This window comes from Zingiber officinale, chromosome 5B, assembly GCF_018446385.1.
Source record: "Zingiber officinale cultivar Zhangliang chromosome 5B, Zo_v1.1, whole genome shotgun sequence".
NCBI classification, from domain to species: domain Eukaryota; kingdom Viridiplantae; phylum Streptophyta; class Magnoliopsida; order Zingiberales; family Zingiberaceae; genus Zingiber; species Zingiber officinale.
The window spans coordinates 23,126,192-23,143,420 of NC_055995.1; the positions used below are offsets into that span (position 1 = coordinate 23,126,192).

Genomic DNA, 17,229 nt, shown 5'->3' on the forward strand with positions numbered 1-17,229 from the left:
TGCCTAGATAGACATAGGACCACACAAATCAGAATGAACCAGTTCTAACGCATCTTTGGCTCTATACCCCTCGGCCTTAAAAGGTCTCTTGGTCATTTTACCTTCCAAGCAAGATTCACAAGTTGGAAAGTTTTCCAACTCTAATATACCCAAGAGTCCATCGGCTATAAGCATTTGAATCCTACGTAAGTTAATATGACCAAGCCTTAGATGCCAAAGATATGTTTGGTTCATTTTTGAAGGTTCTTTTCTCTTATTAGAGTTAGAAGATGTGTTATTAATTTTCATTTGTTACTTTATGGGAGAAATTGGATTTAATGTATATATATTGCCAGCCAATGCACCAGAACAGATAATAACTCTATTTCTCTTTATAACCACATTGCTATTAAAAGAAACAGAATATCCATCCAAATATAGTTTAGAAACTGAAATTAAATTCTTTCTAAAACTGGGTATATAAAGACAATTTCTTAAAACCAAACTTCTATTCCTATCAAAAGATAAGTACACGTCTCCCACTGCAACAGTCGCCACCTTAGTAGCATTGTCCATGTAGACAGTTATCTCTCCTTCAAATAGTCATCGGGTTTCCTGGAACCCCTGCAAAAAGTTACAGACATGATCAGTGACTCCTGTATCTACACACCAGGTGCTGGTAGATAACACCGCTAAACATGTTTCAACTACTAGAGAATGAGATATACCTTTATTATTCTGATTCCTATGAGGACAGTCCGCCTTCCAATATCCTGACTGCTTGCAGATGAAGCACTTGCCCTTCGGCTTCTTCATTCCAGCCTTTTGTCCTATTTATTCACCTTCTTTGTTGAAAAGACCTGTTTCTTCTTCTTCTTGCCTGTCGACTTAGAAGTAGAACCATTTTCAGCATAGTGAATCTGAGAACGGTGACGAAATATATCTTCTGCTGCCTGTAGTTTTGTCAGAAGTTCCGCCAACGTATACTCCCTTTTATTCATGTTATAGTTCAGGCGGAACTACTCAAAACTTCTGGGTAGCGTTTGGAGAATTATATCGACCTAGGTTTCCCCATCGATTTCACCTCCAATGACTTGTATTTCGTTCAGATAAGTCATCATTTTGAGGATATGATCCCTTACGGGTGTCCCCTCTGTCATGGTGGCTGTCATTAACTTTCTCATTGCCTCTTACCTAGCAGTCCGACTCTGGTGCCTAAAGAGTTCTTTGAGATTGTTCATTATATCATAAGCAGTTGGTAAATCTTGATGCTGATGTTGCAATACATTTGACATTGAAGCCAAAATGTAACACCGCACCATCTCATCTGCTTTTACCCATTTCTTATGATACTCAATCTCCTCTAGGGTAGAATCACCATTAGGTGTATCTGGGCATACCTCTGACAATACAAACTTATAGCTTTCAGCAGTTAGAACAATGTCCAGGTTTCTTTTCCACTCTATATAGTTTAGACCAGTAAGTTTATTCTCTTTCAGTATAATAGCCAATCGGTTGAAAGACATCCTAAGAATCACAAAATAAACTTTGGTTAGGACTCTAAATTTAAAATAATATTGATTCCTCAAACAATACTATTTAAATTTACCAACACCTCAAAACATCGTGAATATTGCATGCCACGTTAGTGTGGATGCATACAAATTCAACATTTGTAAGAGGAGGGTGTAACCCATTAATTTTATTATCTTGTCATCCTAACTTTATGATAAATAAAATTAATAGTTGGTTTTCCTTTGGTCACACAAAACAATAGCAGTGACTACGTTGGGGAGGATACTATTGAATGCGTCTAAGTGTATACCATTACTTGATACTTAGTCCATTAAATAAGATTGTGCCCCTTCAGTTGGAGAAGATCACATGCTCCTAAATAATTTCTTATAACCATCCATAAAGGAAGTTTGATCTAGTGATCCGCAACAAACCCATATGTTGTGGAGGGAGGCACTCAGAGCCAACACGCAAGCTTGTTGCATCACTTACAAACTAGTAATGGAGACCGTAGAATTTATTTAAAAATCTCTCTCCCACTTAGTTATTTAAAGATGAGGAATTTTAACCTATGCTAGCATACATCACATGCACATACACACATCACAGTAAATAAAAGCAATAAATATGAAAATTAATTTTCCAACTATTATGACCTTTCTGTCACTGTTCTCTGTGTGCTCCAACCCTAGCTGCTGTCATCTTTAACCACCGCCAACGGGTCCAGTCATCGCATCTATCTTGCTTCTTATTCCGCTGCGCCTCTGGTCCTTCAATAGCACCACGCCTCGCAAGGATACGATCCGCGACAAATATAGAATTTTACATATATCGATCCTATATTCCATGAAGGAATGTACATGTATTCTAGATCGAACAAAAAAGTAAAATTCTAAAACTAATACAGCTCCTGCTGTATTTAATACATATAATCATGCACACACAAAATAATGCCCTTGACATGTCCAAGGGTCCAATCACACACAATATTTATATGTCATAATAGTTGGAGCCTACAACCACAAAGTTAGCACATCCTACTATTATCCTGCCTAAAATATGTATGACCACTACAACAAAAACCTTCATAGACATCGGTGGAACAACAACAATTTTAAGCAAAAACCGATGTATTTGAGTATTTTACATCGGTTTTTCCAAAAATCAGTGTCTATGAGCGCAGATTTTCGCTCATAGACATCGATTTTTTAGCCGATGTCTTTGAGCGCCTTTTTTCGTTAATAGACACCGAATTTAACAGCGGTTTTTTAAAACCCAATGTCTATGAACCAAAATAAAATAATATAATTTTTCCACCAATACTTAGCCAAAATTTACAACACTTCACTCTTCCCTCCAAACCTAAACCTATATCGTGCCGTCCACCGTATATCGTCGCAACGCCGCCACCACTTTCCTCCTCGCCGCTGGCCGTCCGACCATCTCTCTCAACCTCATCTCCCTCTTCCCCTTCCTAGATCGACGCCTCTTCCTCTCCCGATCAGGATCAAGACATGATGCCCTTGCTTCCCCTTCTTAGTCCATACTTTATCTTTTCCTTTATACTTCCTCCTGCTTTTGTGTTCGGTTATGCTCCCTTCCCATGAGGCTGCTTTCCTCCCAAAGTTGCCCAACCTCGCCACCATCTCCTTTGAGGAAGGCTACACCCAACTGTTCGGAGACTCCAACCTCATGCTTCACGACGACGGCCGGACTGTCCACCTCTCCCTCGACCAGCGAATAGGTTCTGTTAAAAGATTTTTTTTTTAAAAAAAAGGACATCTTTGAACCTACCTTGTTCCAGGGTTGCAGCACTTCGATGATTGCGTCGTCGACGGCAACGTACGACCTCGGTTGGGCTCCGACGACAGTGAGGAGCAGATGTACGTTTTGCATGGCGTCGTCGTCGCCCTCGGTTCCCGGCCCCTGGAGTCTCCTGGGTCTCTCTATGTCACCACCAGGTATCAGTGTCGCGTTGCTCACTTTCTTTCTTGGTGTTTCTGTCTGATGCGAATAGCTCCTTGTAGGAGAGTGATTTGGTTGAGTGACGCCGATAGAGGGAAAGGATACGCGGTGGATTTTTTGTCGTTGTCCCTTCACGCTGTATCGAGGGACGAGATGCCTACCCATTTCCTTGCATCTATACTCAGGTATTTGGTTTAAGATTGAGTTTTGTGATGTTCTATCTGAAGATAACAGGATTAAAGCACAAAATGTGATATATTTTTTCCCCTTATTCACTGCTTGGTAAACTTGAGTTTGTCACTTTGACTTAAATTTTTTGAGCATTAAAGGACCATTTTATCGATGGCTTCTCTAGTGATTTTCATTTTCTTGCTTATGCATGTTTGTTGGATGCTTGATAAGATTGAGACGGGTAATGAGGATGATGAAGAGGAGTCCGAAGACTCATATTCAGAAATAAATGGTGATTTGGTGTTGTCAAAAATCACTGAAATGAGACTTGTTCCTTCAGATGCTGGAAAATGTATCCTTGCTGTCATGCATGCTTTGTACTGTTTTCATTGGTTGCAACATTTTTATGTATCAAGTATGCATTACTAAATTCCTACTGTTCGCTTTCTCTTTAATGCAATTATGTGTGTGTTTGTCAAAGTTGCAAAGAATCTAATACACTAGGCAGTTAGTTGTCTGCTATGGATTTTGGTGATGGCATAAAAATGCTTTCTCATTAATGTAACTGTATTGTTCTAATTGTCCTGCAAGTTCATTGCATGGATTTGTGACTTATTGATTTCAATTTCTCAGACTTTGATTGTCTTCTTATCAAGTCTTCACAAAGAGATCACAGGTTCTATTTTTTATATGTTTGTTGATTTTAGATCCTCCTTGCATGCTGGTTTTTCCTTACTACTAAATAAACCTAAAAAATTGGGTGGTGCCACTTCATGTAATTAGACAAGGAAAAAGACTGATCATTACTCATTCTTGTGCATTTGGTGTGGATGTCTACATGCACTGAGAAGAAAGGCATTTATAGTTGTCCTTTTACTATTATTTTGAATTTGAAAGTTCGTATGCATCACTTTCTTTGTGGCATGGTGATGTTGCAAATGTAACATTTTTTTTGTGAAAGTTCATGAAATTTTCTTGTTTTGTACACAGATTTTACATCGACGACATTCTCTCAATTGGACTCTTGCATTATCTAATATATTTACATTTGATTATGCAGGAACTGGAAGGCAATACTCTGAATTTCAAATGATAACCAATCATAACAGCTTCCAAGGCAAAAGCTTACTGCTTCAGTCAATAGCAGAATATATGTGTCCTACAAGCTATTACCTATTCCGTGTTTCAGCACCAAAAACTTAAATTGTCTAAAACTAAATTTATTTCCTTTTGCTATACTGATGCTATTATCCTGTGATTATTATCTTATTATGCATGAATTTGAAGGTAATACTCAGAATTTTCAAATGATAATCAATCATGAATCCATGTCAAAAGCTTCCTTTGATACCACATTAGTGAATAACAGAATTTGTGCATCTCACAACTTATTATCGAGATTTACATGTTACTCACTGTCTTTAGTAACTAAAAGTAAGTTTCCTAACATAAATGCATTTCCTATTGGCACCCTCATACTATCATCTTAATTAGTGTGTTGCTAATATAACAAGTTCTGTGTGAATACTTGGCCTAGCTAAGTTTCTGCAACTGGGAGATTTCGTAACAACTTCATAAGTTAATGAAATCCTGTGAATCTTCATAAGCTAACCAATCATGATATTAACATTTCACAAAGACAAAAAGATTTCTTTCATTGACACCCATTAATCTATACCCAAATGTGTCCTACAAGCTATTACCTATTGTGTGTGTTACTAGATTAAAGTCAATGAAACTTCAATATATTGGTACATATAAACAAATTTTTATTGTTAAACTTTCGGCCATCTGGGAAGCATGGCTTTAGGTTTCCAGCCTACCTGATTAGTTTTGCAATTGGTATCTCTTGGTCCTGATAGCATATAAATTCTACAGTAGATATAATCACACTCTGTATCCCTTGATGGGCTAGTTATGTCATCAGGTTGAATTGTGAACTCTTACTCCCTAAATTGAATACCAAATAGTTTATTTATTTTGGATTCAGTTTGCAGGTTATGTTATATTCCTTAGTATGAGAAGCTTCGATTTGAATGGATTATCATTATGGAGGGTCACTCAAGGCACACTTGGATTAGGACTTTCAGTAGAGATTTTTAGATCAATTTTGATTTATTGTAGGATGAATCCAAGTTAATTTTAGGTTTGGGTTAATCTTAATTGTGCTTTAATCTTATTTGAGCCTTTTCTCATGATTTGGTTTGATTTTGATATTATTAAATTATCTTTTTGTCTTATGAGTATAAGTTTCACTGTGAGTTGAGCTAGATTGCTTTTGTTATTTTGGTGAAGTTTCATTGTGGTTGAGCTATATTGCTGTTACTATATTCACATCCAATGGCTTGAATTGTGATCTTGTTTGTATATCCACCATGTTTGTGATTAAATTTCAAATGGCGTGCATTGTCTACAGGAAGAGAATTGAACCATATTGGCAAAATGCTTTTGATTTATTTTTCTCTTTTAGCTTTTTGATGTTGTGAAAACAGGATGTGAATCACATATCCTTTTTAGACTTAAACATCTTGATATCAGTGATATAAGATCTTATACATAAAAAAAAAAACTACTTCTATTTATCTTATTTAGTTTGTATTGTCAAGGTACTCTGGTATGTTTGAAAAGGAGGTAAAGATTGCTTGTCTTGTTTGTCGCGACTGTTGTGATTGCAAAGCATATTCTAGAAGTCCAGCTAAAGATGGTTATAAGGTTTACTTACTTTTAACATGCAAAGTTTTATGAACATTATTTACTCTGTGAATGTTTTGTCATGAAAGTTTCCATTTATGTGATCTTCAGGATCTTGAAATTGTTCAGGAGCATAGGAAGACTGAGCATGCCGATAGTGATGAGATTTGTCTTGTCGATGTGACAACTGTCTACCCTATTAGTCATGGCAATTGGATTGTCCGACTTGTTCTCCTCTTGGAGCAAAAGAAGACTGGCATAAGGTTAACTTCATAGCCAATTATTGTTAAGTTAGAGACGGTTCTGTCAACTTTCATACTAGTCTAGAACTTTTATATGCACATGCAATTTGTATCATCTTCATGAACTGGCAAATGGTCAAAACAAGTTTAATAATAAGGAGCACACATATAGCTTGATATTTGAATTGCTTCCCTTGCTGAAACATATCTATCAGAACCAATTAAATGAGTTGGAAGTAAAGCAAGGGGATCAAGGTAAGCTTCAAAACAATTTCCTAGTTTCTTCCTCCAGTTAGATATCCTCTTGATCAATCTATCATCCAGAAGGTGGATTTTCTGGTGTACTTCTTCGAGTATATGAGCCTCACAATGAGCTTGTTAACTGGTATGTCTTCACATCTATAACACCTCTGAGAATTTCGTAATTTGCTATGTTTCTAAAATCATGGACATAATAACTGAATAATGTGTCCTGACCCTGTTTCTTAGATGGTCATTTGTAAACTTGTGCCTCTATTTTGCTTTAGCAAGTTTTAATTTTTAGGTCATATTATGTTCTTTGTTATCGTCTCATCATGCATTAAAATGTTCACTTGATTGATATTGTTTTCTTTTCTTGTTTCTCCCTTGGAACCAGTAATTATTGCAGGACTTCACTAGTGGATTTTCACAGAAGCTGCTCAAATTGCTCTTACAAACTTTGCTTAGATTGTTGCGGAAAGATAGTAAAGGGAACTGCTTCTCAGACACCTACAATTGATTCCTCCAAGGCTGGTAGGAGACAGGGGGCAAAGAAGTATGTCATCAGAGAAATTGTTGGGAAAAGACGGAGACGTTCCACAGGTGAGCGACCAGATAACTCATCTTTATCCACCGTTGAGTCTAATAGCACGGCTAAGAATCATGGAAGCAACATTCCTTGCCCATCCAAGGAATCTGGAGGTTGTGGAAACGATCTTCTTAAGTTAAGTTGCAGCATACCATTTGTTTGGTCTAAAATGGACTTCTCTTCTCTCTTTCAACTATGATTTTTGGTCTTGGTTTACTAATATATTATTTATGTGTTTTTACAGTTTACAAATCTCAATTATTCCAGAGTTGAAATTGATGAAGGCCGGTTCGAGTGGGTTGAATGCATGCTAGATTACATTTGAGTAGGAAAGCTATTTGATTTTTGAAAACTTTGGATGATCCATGCATTTGCATGGAATGTAAATTGTGGATACTACCTTGATGTGTACAATATCTATTATACCTTTTGATGTTGTAAAAAGAATATTTGTATATTTTATGGATACTGTTGTAAGAAAAATATTTATGTAATTTGTGGATACGGACTTGATGTGTACAATATCTATTATCTTTTTATGTTGTAAGAATAATATTTATGTGTTGATTATATGGATATTGACTTGTTTGTATAATATCGATTTTTCACTGTTTCAGAAATCGAATCTGTGTCGTTAAACAATACTGAAATTACATCGGTTTTCCACCGCTGCTAAAACCGGTGTCATTAACTAATATTACATCAGTTTTACACCGTTGCTGAAACAGTGTCGTTAAGTGATACTACACCGGTTTATAACCGATTCGAAAATCGATGTCGTTAAGTGATACTACACCGGTTATAAACCGATGTCTAAAATGACAGACCTTTTACATCGCCTTCATAGACATCGGTCGATTTTGTAATAGACAGCGGTGGAAAACTGATGTCTATGAGGGTTTTTCTTTTAGTGGACATGTGCATAATTAATTTGAATTCTAAACACACAGAGACAAACCCTAGCTCTGATACCAATTGTTAGTTAATCCTAGGAAGATCGTACCGGTTCCACTGTACAAAAATTTTGTACAAGTATCGAACCTTTTCTAAATAACCTATTGTGTTCTTTAGAAGTTAAATTAGGAATCACAAACGAAACTTAACATTATTGATTCCAAATTTAACTTATCTGTTCTTAATGGTTTAGATTTAGATCGCAAGCGAAACTTAACACTATTGATCCAAATCAACCTATGTTATAAATTCAATTAAATATTAATTTTCAAAATTGGCTTCCAGGACTGCATGGCGAGGCACATGGCTTTCTTGGGTATGGGAGCATCCACCACCGCCTAGACAAAGCCTTTTAAGGAAAACTAATATTTAATTTCCTTATATAACTCTAGGTTTAACCAAAAGGAACAATCGAATCACAAATTCAAAAAACAAAAAGAAAACACAAACTCGAATTACAATTCGAAAAACTAGAGTCTAATGCCTCTTGTGTTTAGAATTCATACAAAGAAAAATAACTAGCATGATGCGGAAGAAAATTACTAGTTATACCTTCTCTTTGTATGCTAATGACCTCAAGATCTTCTGCTGTATTCCTTGCCTCACCTTGGACGTTGTGTGGGCAACGATCCTCCAAGATGAACACCACCCAAAGAACTCCTCCTCCTTCTCTAAGTTTCGCCCACCACCACCACCAAGGAGCAAAAGAGAGCAAAGGGAAAAGAGAGGGAGAGAGGGCCGGCCACAATGAGGAGCTCCACCAAGAGAATAAGAATTGTTGTGTCATAAGGCCTCTCCTCCCCTTCTTTTATATTACTTGCCCATGGCAAATAAGGAAAGACTTTTTACAAAAATTAAAATCTTCCTCTTGTTTTTCCTTTTCTCTTTTTATTTTTCCTTTTCTTTCCTCTTGATTGATTCAATCACCAAATCAATGATTGGATGATCTATTGATTGGCCGACCCCTTGCTTGGGCACCAAGCAAGGGTGGCCGACCACTTAAAAGGAAGGAAAAACTTTTGTAAAAATTTTATAAGCAAAGAAGAAAAACTCTTATAAAATTTTACAAGCTCTCTTTTAAATTTCCCAATGTGGATGTTAAAAAAAGAAAGTTTTTTAAAAATTAAAGCCAAGTTTTAAAATTTAAAACTTCTCTTCTAAAATTTCCTTTTTTAACATGGTTATAAAAAAAATTAAAATTTAAAACTTCTCTTCCTTTTTTCTAAAACCATGAGGATAGTTAAAAAAGGAAAGTTTTAAAATTTTTAAACTTTCTTTTAAACCATGTAGCCTAATTCAAATAAGGAAAGTTTTATATTTTAAAAACTCTCTTTTAAAACTTGTAGTTTTCTACAAAGAGAAGATTTTAAAAATTCAAAACACCCCTCCTTATTTTACATATCATGGTCGGCCCCTCTTTGCTTGGACACCAAGCAAAGGGTCGGCCCCTTTGTGAAGGAGATTGGCCGGCCCCTTTGGCTTGGTCACCAAGCCATGGGCCGACCTCTTCTTGGATACCAAGAAAGGCTTTATATGAGTGGACTTGAGGTTTTAATGAGGCTACGACAGGGACCTAGAGGAGAAATTGGTTTTGACCTTCCGATGAGCTTAAGTATCCCGTGTTCGCCCCGAACACATAACTCAAGTTCATCAATAATAACTCATTCCACTAGAGAGTTATTATTGCACTACCGCACCAATCCCAAATTACATTATGGGCTCCTTCATATATGAGTGTGTTAGTTTTCCTGTGTTTAAGATAACGAATGTCCACTAATTAAGTAAGTTACTGACAACTCACTTAATTAATATCTAGCTCCAAGAGTAGTACCACTCAACTTCATTGTCATGTTGGACTAAGTCCACCTGCAGGGTTTAACATGACAATCCTTATGAGCTCCTCTTGAGGACATTCTCAACCTAGATAACTAGGACACAGATTCCTTCTATAATCAACAACACACACTATAAGTAATATCATTTTTCCAACTTATCGGGCCTATTGATTTATCGAACTAAATCTCACCCTTTGATAAGTTAAAGAAATAAATACTAAATATATGTACTTGTTATTATATTAGGATTAAGAGCACACACTTCCATAATAACTAAGGTCTAGTTCTTTTATTAAGTCAGTATAAAAAGAACTTACTTAAAATGGTCCTACTCAATACACTTAGAGTATATTAGTGTAATTTATTAGTCAAGATAAACTAATACCTAATTACACTAAGACTATTCCAATGGTTTGTTCCTTTCCATCTTAGTCGTAAGCAACTGTTTATAATTTATAAAGAACTAATAACATGATCTTCTGTGTGTGACACCACACACCATGTTATCTACAATATAAATTAATTGAACAACTACACTTAACAAATAAAATGTAGACATTTGACCAATGTGGTTCTTTTATTTCATAAATAAATGTTTACAAAAGCTAGGCTTTTAGTATACACTCTAACAGATAGGATGGTCGGAGGAAGGGAAGTGCCCTTGACCTCAGAAATCACCGACGGTGGAAGGATTGGGATCGAGGAAGAAGGATCGCTCCACCCCTGTCTCACGCAATCGCGATTCACTGTAGCATTTGACGAACCAACCTTTACTGTAGCTTCTTATTTCCTTTTGAATCTCATCAAATCTCAATCAATGGCTAAGAATGCTTCAGATCTCTTCTAACAGTTGGATCACTTCATATTTGGATCCAAAGCTCCATATCTTGATCAATGGCTCTGATCTACCCTCTCTTTAACTTGGATGGACCGGATCATGGTGAATGGCTCAAATCTCCTCAAATCTTGATTGGATGGTCTAGATTGCTTCAGAGCTTGATCTCTTCCATCAGCCCTAGATTTGAACCCAAATTTGATCTGATCGATCAAGTCCTTGCCCTTTGATGCCTACAAAGATTATATTCGAATATTAGAATCAAATATCGCAATAATGAGATCGTTTGTAATTAAATCCAAGAATAAATGTAATTCATGAAATGTGATGTAAATATGAGTTTAACCTATGAGAAGATCATAAAAGCATGCATTTATGAACCAAAATATTATGGCAAAATCATGGTTATCAAATTCCTCCACACTTATTTTTGCACGTCCCGGGCAAGCAAACAAAATAGAGAAACAACTAAGATTCATCTCCATAATAATTTCCTAGCAATACATAGAAGATGGTAAAAGGTAATTAACTAAGATCATCTAAAGATCACAAACAATCATGAATGTAATCCCTACAATTATCAATAAGCATGGTGGTTTCAATCCAATTGAAAAACTAAGCAAGATGCAATCTCACAAGGTATTCACCTATTCTAACTCTCACACTCAAACATGTGTATCAATGGAGCTCAACTCAATGTCACTCACAACATTTCACTACCATAAGCTTGCTTATTTTCTAATTCTCCACCACTATAAAGCATAGCATACATGAATCAAAAGGATTTGTTATGAATTGTAATGGAGTCAAAAAGAACAAGTGAAGTGAATGTAATTGGCAAAAGAAAAGGAATCAATGCAAAATTGAGAGTATTGGAAGAATACACTTGATGAGTTGACCATTTTGAGATGTATCAAAGAATTTATCATGGGGAATGAGGAGCGCCATTTGTCAATACCAACACAAAAGATCAAGCCAAATTATCTTTCAAATTGATAACCACCAAAGAATCTTGGCACGCTATATTCTCTACTTGATACTTTTTATTGCTATTGTTTCTTTTTTAACTTCAAGAATTGGGAAGATAAAATAATCTCAAATCACCTTATGAAGAAGAACTTCCCCCACACTTAAAATATTGACCGTCGTGGACAATGTAACACATCATACTATCCAATTACTTGATACTCTTCTAGCCACTATTTTTTCCCTTTCTTCATTCTGTAGGTTTTCTTTTTTTTTGTTAATTTAGTTTCAGAACTTAAGATTCAACAGAATTCTCAAGGTTCAAAGTTATAGAAATTCAGCAAAGCAATCAGATTCAAAGAAGTATTATAGAATTCTCATACTTCACAGTTTCAGAAATCTAGATAAGGTAAGCATATTCACAGAAGTTCAGTTTCCCAGAGATCAGGTTCAAATTCAATCTAAAAGAATTTCTCCATTTTGAATTTAGATTTAGAGAATTAAATCAGATTCAACATGGCAGTTTTTTTTTCAAAATTCAGATTCCAGAAAACTCTAGATTTTTCTTTGTTTCTGTTTCCTATTTTCCTTTCTTCCTATACAAAGAATGCTTATTTCTTGGATAGCTTTAGGAGCGCCTTCACATTGTATAGGTGGATTCAGATTTCAAATTCAACACTAGGTTACTTCTACATTCCTTATTTCAACACTCAACTCCATGAAACAGCTTTTCCAAAATTCAGATTCCAGATTTTGGTCACAAGAGGCTTGAGAAGATTAAAACATCACTTGTTACTAATTAAGAAAGAACTTAACTTGAGCTTTGCACTAATCAAGAAGCTGCATAAAATATTTGGCACATGGTAATCAAGACACTGAATTCAGGAACTCAAGAGATCAATTTTAGAAATCATACTCCCTGGATTAAGTTTCAGAATCTGTAAGGGAAGGAAATTCAGCTTGTGCCATGGAGATTCCAACATAACAAAGACTCCCATTTATCATTGAAATAATAGGAGGTTGAATTCTAACTTTGACTATTCAGAATCAACAAATTAACTTGGCAATAAGCAGGGCTTGGAGGTAAGAACTGCTACAATCAATTCCAGAATCAGATTCTTAGGTTTAGTTGTGCCATTGTAGAGATTCAGAGTTAGAATTCGAGTTCAATGGAGTTTCAAGAACCTTATAGCAGCCACACCATTCTCCAAGTACTACATCCCTTCATCTTATACACTTACAACACTCTATCCATCATTCTACTCCAAATTCTGCAACCCTTGGTTTTGCTACCTTCTATTTCTTTTTCTCTGTACATACGGATTAGAATTCTAAAAATTTAGACAAGGTCAGAAAGAACCTCCAAAGATCACAAAAGGGCATGTACTTCTTCTGAAGTTATCATTAGAATAGAATGGCAATAGGGTTTGGCAAACACATGTTCAACTTGATGCATACTCCTAATTTCAAAAATCTGATTCCGTTCTTCCATGTGTGTTTTTTTCTCTAGCTTTTCTTTTCCTTCTTTTCTGATAACAATCAGTGCCCATACAGCTTGAAGATGTATATATTACATATTCCTAGCTTTGCTTGAGCCTTCCATTGATTTAAGAATCGCAAAAGCAATGTGGCACACAATAGTTGATACAGACTATGTTTCCTGTAATGCAGTTTATTCCTAGGTTTCCTCAGCATCAACAAAAAGAGTGTGCATTTCATTAATAATTTTCAATGAACTTAGCTTAACAGGTTTCAGAATAACAGCTTAGAAGTTAGGTCCAAGAAAGTTGCAGGCTTTGAGTCATGCAGAAGTTGACCTTCAATTGAAAGAAGGAAAGAAACCAACTGGCAATGAACCAAGTTCTGAAATAACCATTCTATTCCTGCATTTCCTAGCTTCTGCAGTGACCATCTTCTCCATATTTTAGAATTTCTGAGTTCCAGAAATCTGATTATGGTAATTCTCAACTTTCAGTAATTAATTTCATCTTGATATTGATTCCAGCACTGAAATAAAGTTGGCAATTTCAGAATTCACCTCCAATCATTCTCTGTTTTCTTCAAATCTCACACAGATGTAGCTGGCAAATGTTGAAATTAGTTCCAGGATCTTATCCATAGTTTTTTTTTCCTTCTTCTGTTCTATTTTTTTATGTGTGACTCTATCCTCTCTTGACAGCTTCCACTTACTTGAACCTATGTTTGCAACTCTAAGAACCCGTCATCAATTCTTTCATGCTTTTAACTCCTTCCCATTCACATTACAAATTCTAATTGTCTCAAAGTCATTCTGCATTACATATTAAGAATCCATATTCAGATTTTTTTTTTCTTTGCTGATCAGTTTTCTATTTTTACCTCCTATATTTTTTTCAACTCATCCTCTAGTGCTTCCAGGAATCCAATCAAGAAATTCACCATTCACTTAAATAGCTCAGCTTCCAAAGCTTCGGAATTAAGCCACAGATCAGATCAGATTCCTCAGCTTGACAAGTTCAGCAATAAAATTAAGTAACTTAGTTCAACATATGATCAGGAACTCACGGTTCATGCATTCTATAACTTATCAAGTTTCAAAAAAAACAAATTTGCAGAAAGGTGTAAGCATCAATATCTCAGTTGAATCCTCAGGAACCTTTTAAAGACAGCTAGGTTCTTAAAAGTCTGAGAAACTAAATTTTCAGCAACCTTCGAAACTGTTAAAACACTTGCTCTTCCTTAGGATATGTGAGGTCTATTTTGACATCATTTGTTTTATTGATAACCCAAGAATAATTTCCTTCAAACAAACTAACCAAGTTGTGCCTCTTTTATTCCTGAATTATGATCAATGCATTAAACAAAATTCCCCAATTTAAGAATTTCAAACCAATTTGAAATAAGAAGCCTCATGGACTCAAAACATATGCATCAAGCTTCAATAGCAAAGGAATGAAATCATTCAAAATCTTCAAGATCTCTAAGCATAACCAAACCCTCCCCCACACTTAACCTTTGTCCACATCTCAGTCATGCTAACTCATTAAGAATTCAACCAAACTCTAAATGAAAGAATGTCAAAGAAAATATGGTGGAAGATATAATTGTTGAGTGAGTTATTCAATTGGCATTTGAAAGAAAAAGAATTCAAAGAATTGGAAAAGAAATATCCTTCATCATATTCATGCATACAAATGTTATTGTGATTTCAATAAGAAGCAAAGTAAGTTCTAGAGTTCAATTGTCATGAGTGCATATCACACAAAAAGATAATAAGGTATAGGCATGTAGTAGTCCTCTCTAGGTAATTTTTGCAATCTAACTTAATTAATCAAAATGGAATCCATCACCACACTAACCAATAGCATGCAAGTCAAGCATTCAATCATGTCCATTGACCTAAACTTGATGGTCAAACTTTAAAAAAAAAATTTACCTTCTTAAAAGTATTACTAGAATAATTCCATGGAAAATTTTATTCAAAATGAAATGCTATGTAGACTAAACAAAATGCAAAGTATGGAAGCAAAATGTAAATGTAAAGTATGAAACTAAAGATAAGTATAAAGCAAAAAGAAAAGCAAAGAATGAACTCCCCTTTATTCCCGGTGGTTGTAAACGATTTAGAAGTAGCATCCACACCGGTATTGGAATGGCCCTTCCCAGTGGTTGGAGTCGGTTAAGCAAAATCCAAGTTAGGAGTGGAATGATTGCATTTGAAGTAAAGACCGCTTCCTTCACCCTATTTTATTTTAAAGTTCTTCCCGGAGGTTGAAGGCGGTTCAGTTTAAGCATTCACTCCAGAAGCTTATAGTCTCCTACAAAATCAATGAAAGACAACACCTCTTGCAAGCATGGAAAAATATTAGTTTCTACACCACAGGGTTCAAGAAATGTATCATATCCAATAAAGTCAATTAATGGCACCTCTATGAAATTTTCTGATAAATTATAAGAAATATTAACCTTTTCATGTTGAAAGGTACCTGAAGGTTCTAGAATGGTGACTATGACCTCCTCATCATCAAGTAGTGGTTCAGGCTTCGGTGAATGTACAACCACAAGTAGTGATTCCTGGGTCCTTGCCTTCATAGCACAAGTCCCTACACTCTCATCATCCACATCTAGTTCAGGTGATTCTTGGGGTATTGCTTCCACTATGTAATCCCCTACACTTTCCTCATCATCCGCATTAGTACCTACATCATCAACAACATCTGCAACAATAGTATCAGCAGAGTCAGAAATTCTTACAACTACAGCATCACAACAAGAAATACTAGAGGAATCCCGTGGAGTAATGGAAACGAGATTAGGTCTATCAGAAATACTACAATCCCTCTTCTCAAGCACCTCGATATCCATAGGAATGGTCTCATCAACACTTATGGTAACCAGTTGTCCATTTCTAAATTGCTGAGGGTTGGTGGTCATGGTTTCCAAAAGTTTCATAGCTTCATCAGGAGTCTTGTCAATTAAGGCCCCTCCACTAGCTTTATCCACCACGTACAAATCAAATGGCAATAACCCATCATAAAAATGTATGACAAGCAACTGATCACTGATCTGATGCTAAGGACAACTGGAGCAAAGTTTCTTGAATCTCTTCCAATATTCATGCAATGTCTCCTCCTTGAATTGTTGAATACCGTGAATCCTCTTTCGCATAGCTATATAATCATTCTGAACTCCCTGTGGTCTTTTATATACTAGATATGACTCAGTAAATTGATTATGTGCAACCTCGTACCTAAAATATGAATTATCCACCCAATCAAAATTATAGGAATTAGGAAATGACTCATACCTATTTTGTTCTTCCATAGGTGAGTAGTACTGATGTTCAGGTTGATAGAACCAAGTTTGAGGCTGATAGTACTGATAATATAGATCCATGGTCAAAGAAATTTCCTGTTCTTACACTGAAACACTAGCAAATAAGATCAGAAGACATAAGAATATATAAGATCAAACACATGGATATATGAACATGAAAGCACTTTAACAATTTTTTTAGTTTTTAAAATAGAGAACAATCCTAAGACAATCAAACACCGCTAACATTCCCCGACAATGGCACCAATTTTGATAAATCCAATTTTTGTCATGAAATGGGTATCAAAAGAATTAAGTGACTGAATTCATTCTATACTAATGTAGCATAGAGATGACTCGAGTCATCTCCCAACTAATGTAGTCAATGTTTGATATTTTAGGATTGATTTGTTATTGCTTTTGGGTTTTTGACAAGAAATTGGGGTTTTGGAT

General features: G+C 35.6%; 1 protein-coding gene across 1 annotated transcript; it reads left to right on the forward strand.

Moving 5' to 3' along the window:
* Window positions 1-6,526: 6,526 nt before the first annotated feature.
* On the forward strand, window positions 6,527-7,591 carry LOC121986565. The gene is made up of 4 exons (XM_042540529.1): window positions 6,527-6,577; window positions 6,779-6,818; window positions 6,888-6,948; window positions 7,201-7,591. The coding sequence occupies exons 1-4, from the start codon at window positions 6,527-6,529 to the stop codon at window positions 7,589-7,591; spliced, it is 543 nt and encodes a 180-aa protein (XP_042396463.1).
* The last annotated feature ends 9,638 nt before the right edge of the window (window positions 7,592-17,229 follow it).

Excerpts from the sequence above, each read along its gene's own strand:
- LOC121986565 (XM_042540529.1), top strand. The coding sequence starts at position 6,527 with ATGGCAATTGGATTGTCCGACTTGTTCTCCTCTTGGAGCAAAAGAAGA. Across the intron at positions 6,819-6,887 it reads AGTAAAGCAAGGGGATCAAG|AAGGTGGATTTTCTGGTGTA; the intron begins GTAAGCTTCAAA and ends TCTATCATCCAG. Across the intron at positions 6,949-7,200 it reads CACAATGAGCTTGTTAACTG|TAATTATTGCAGGACTTCAC; the intron begins GTATGTCTTCAC and ends CCTTGGAACCAG.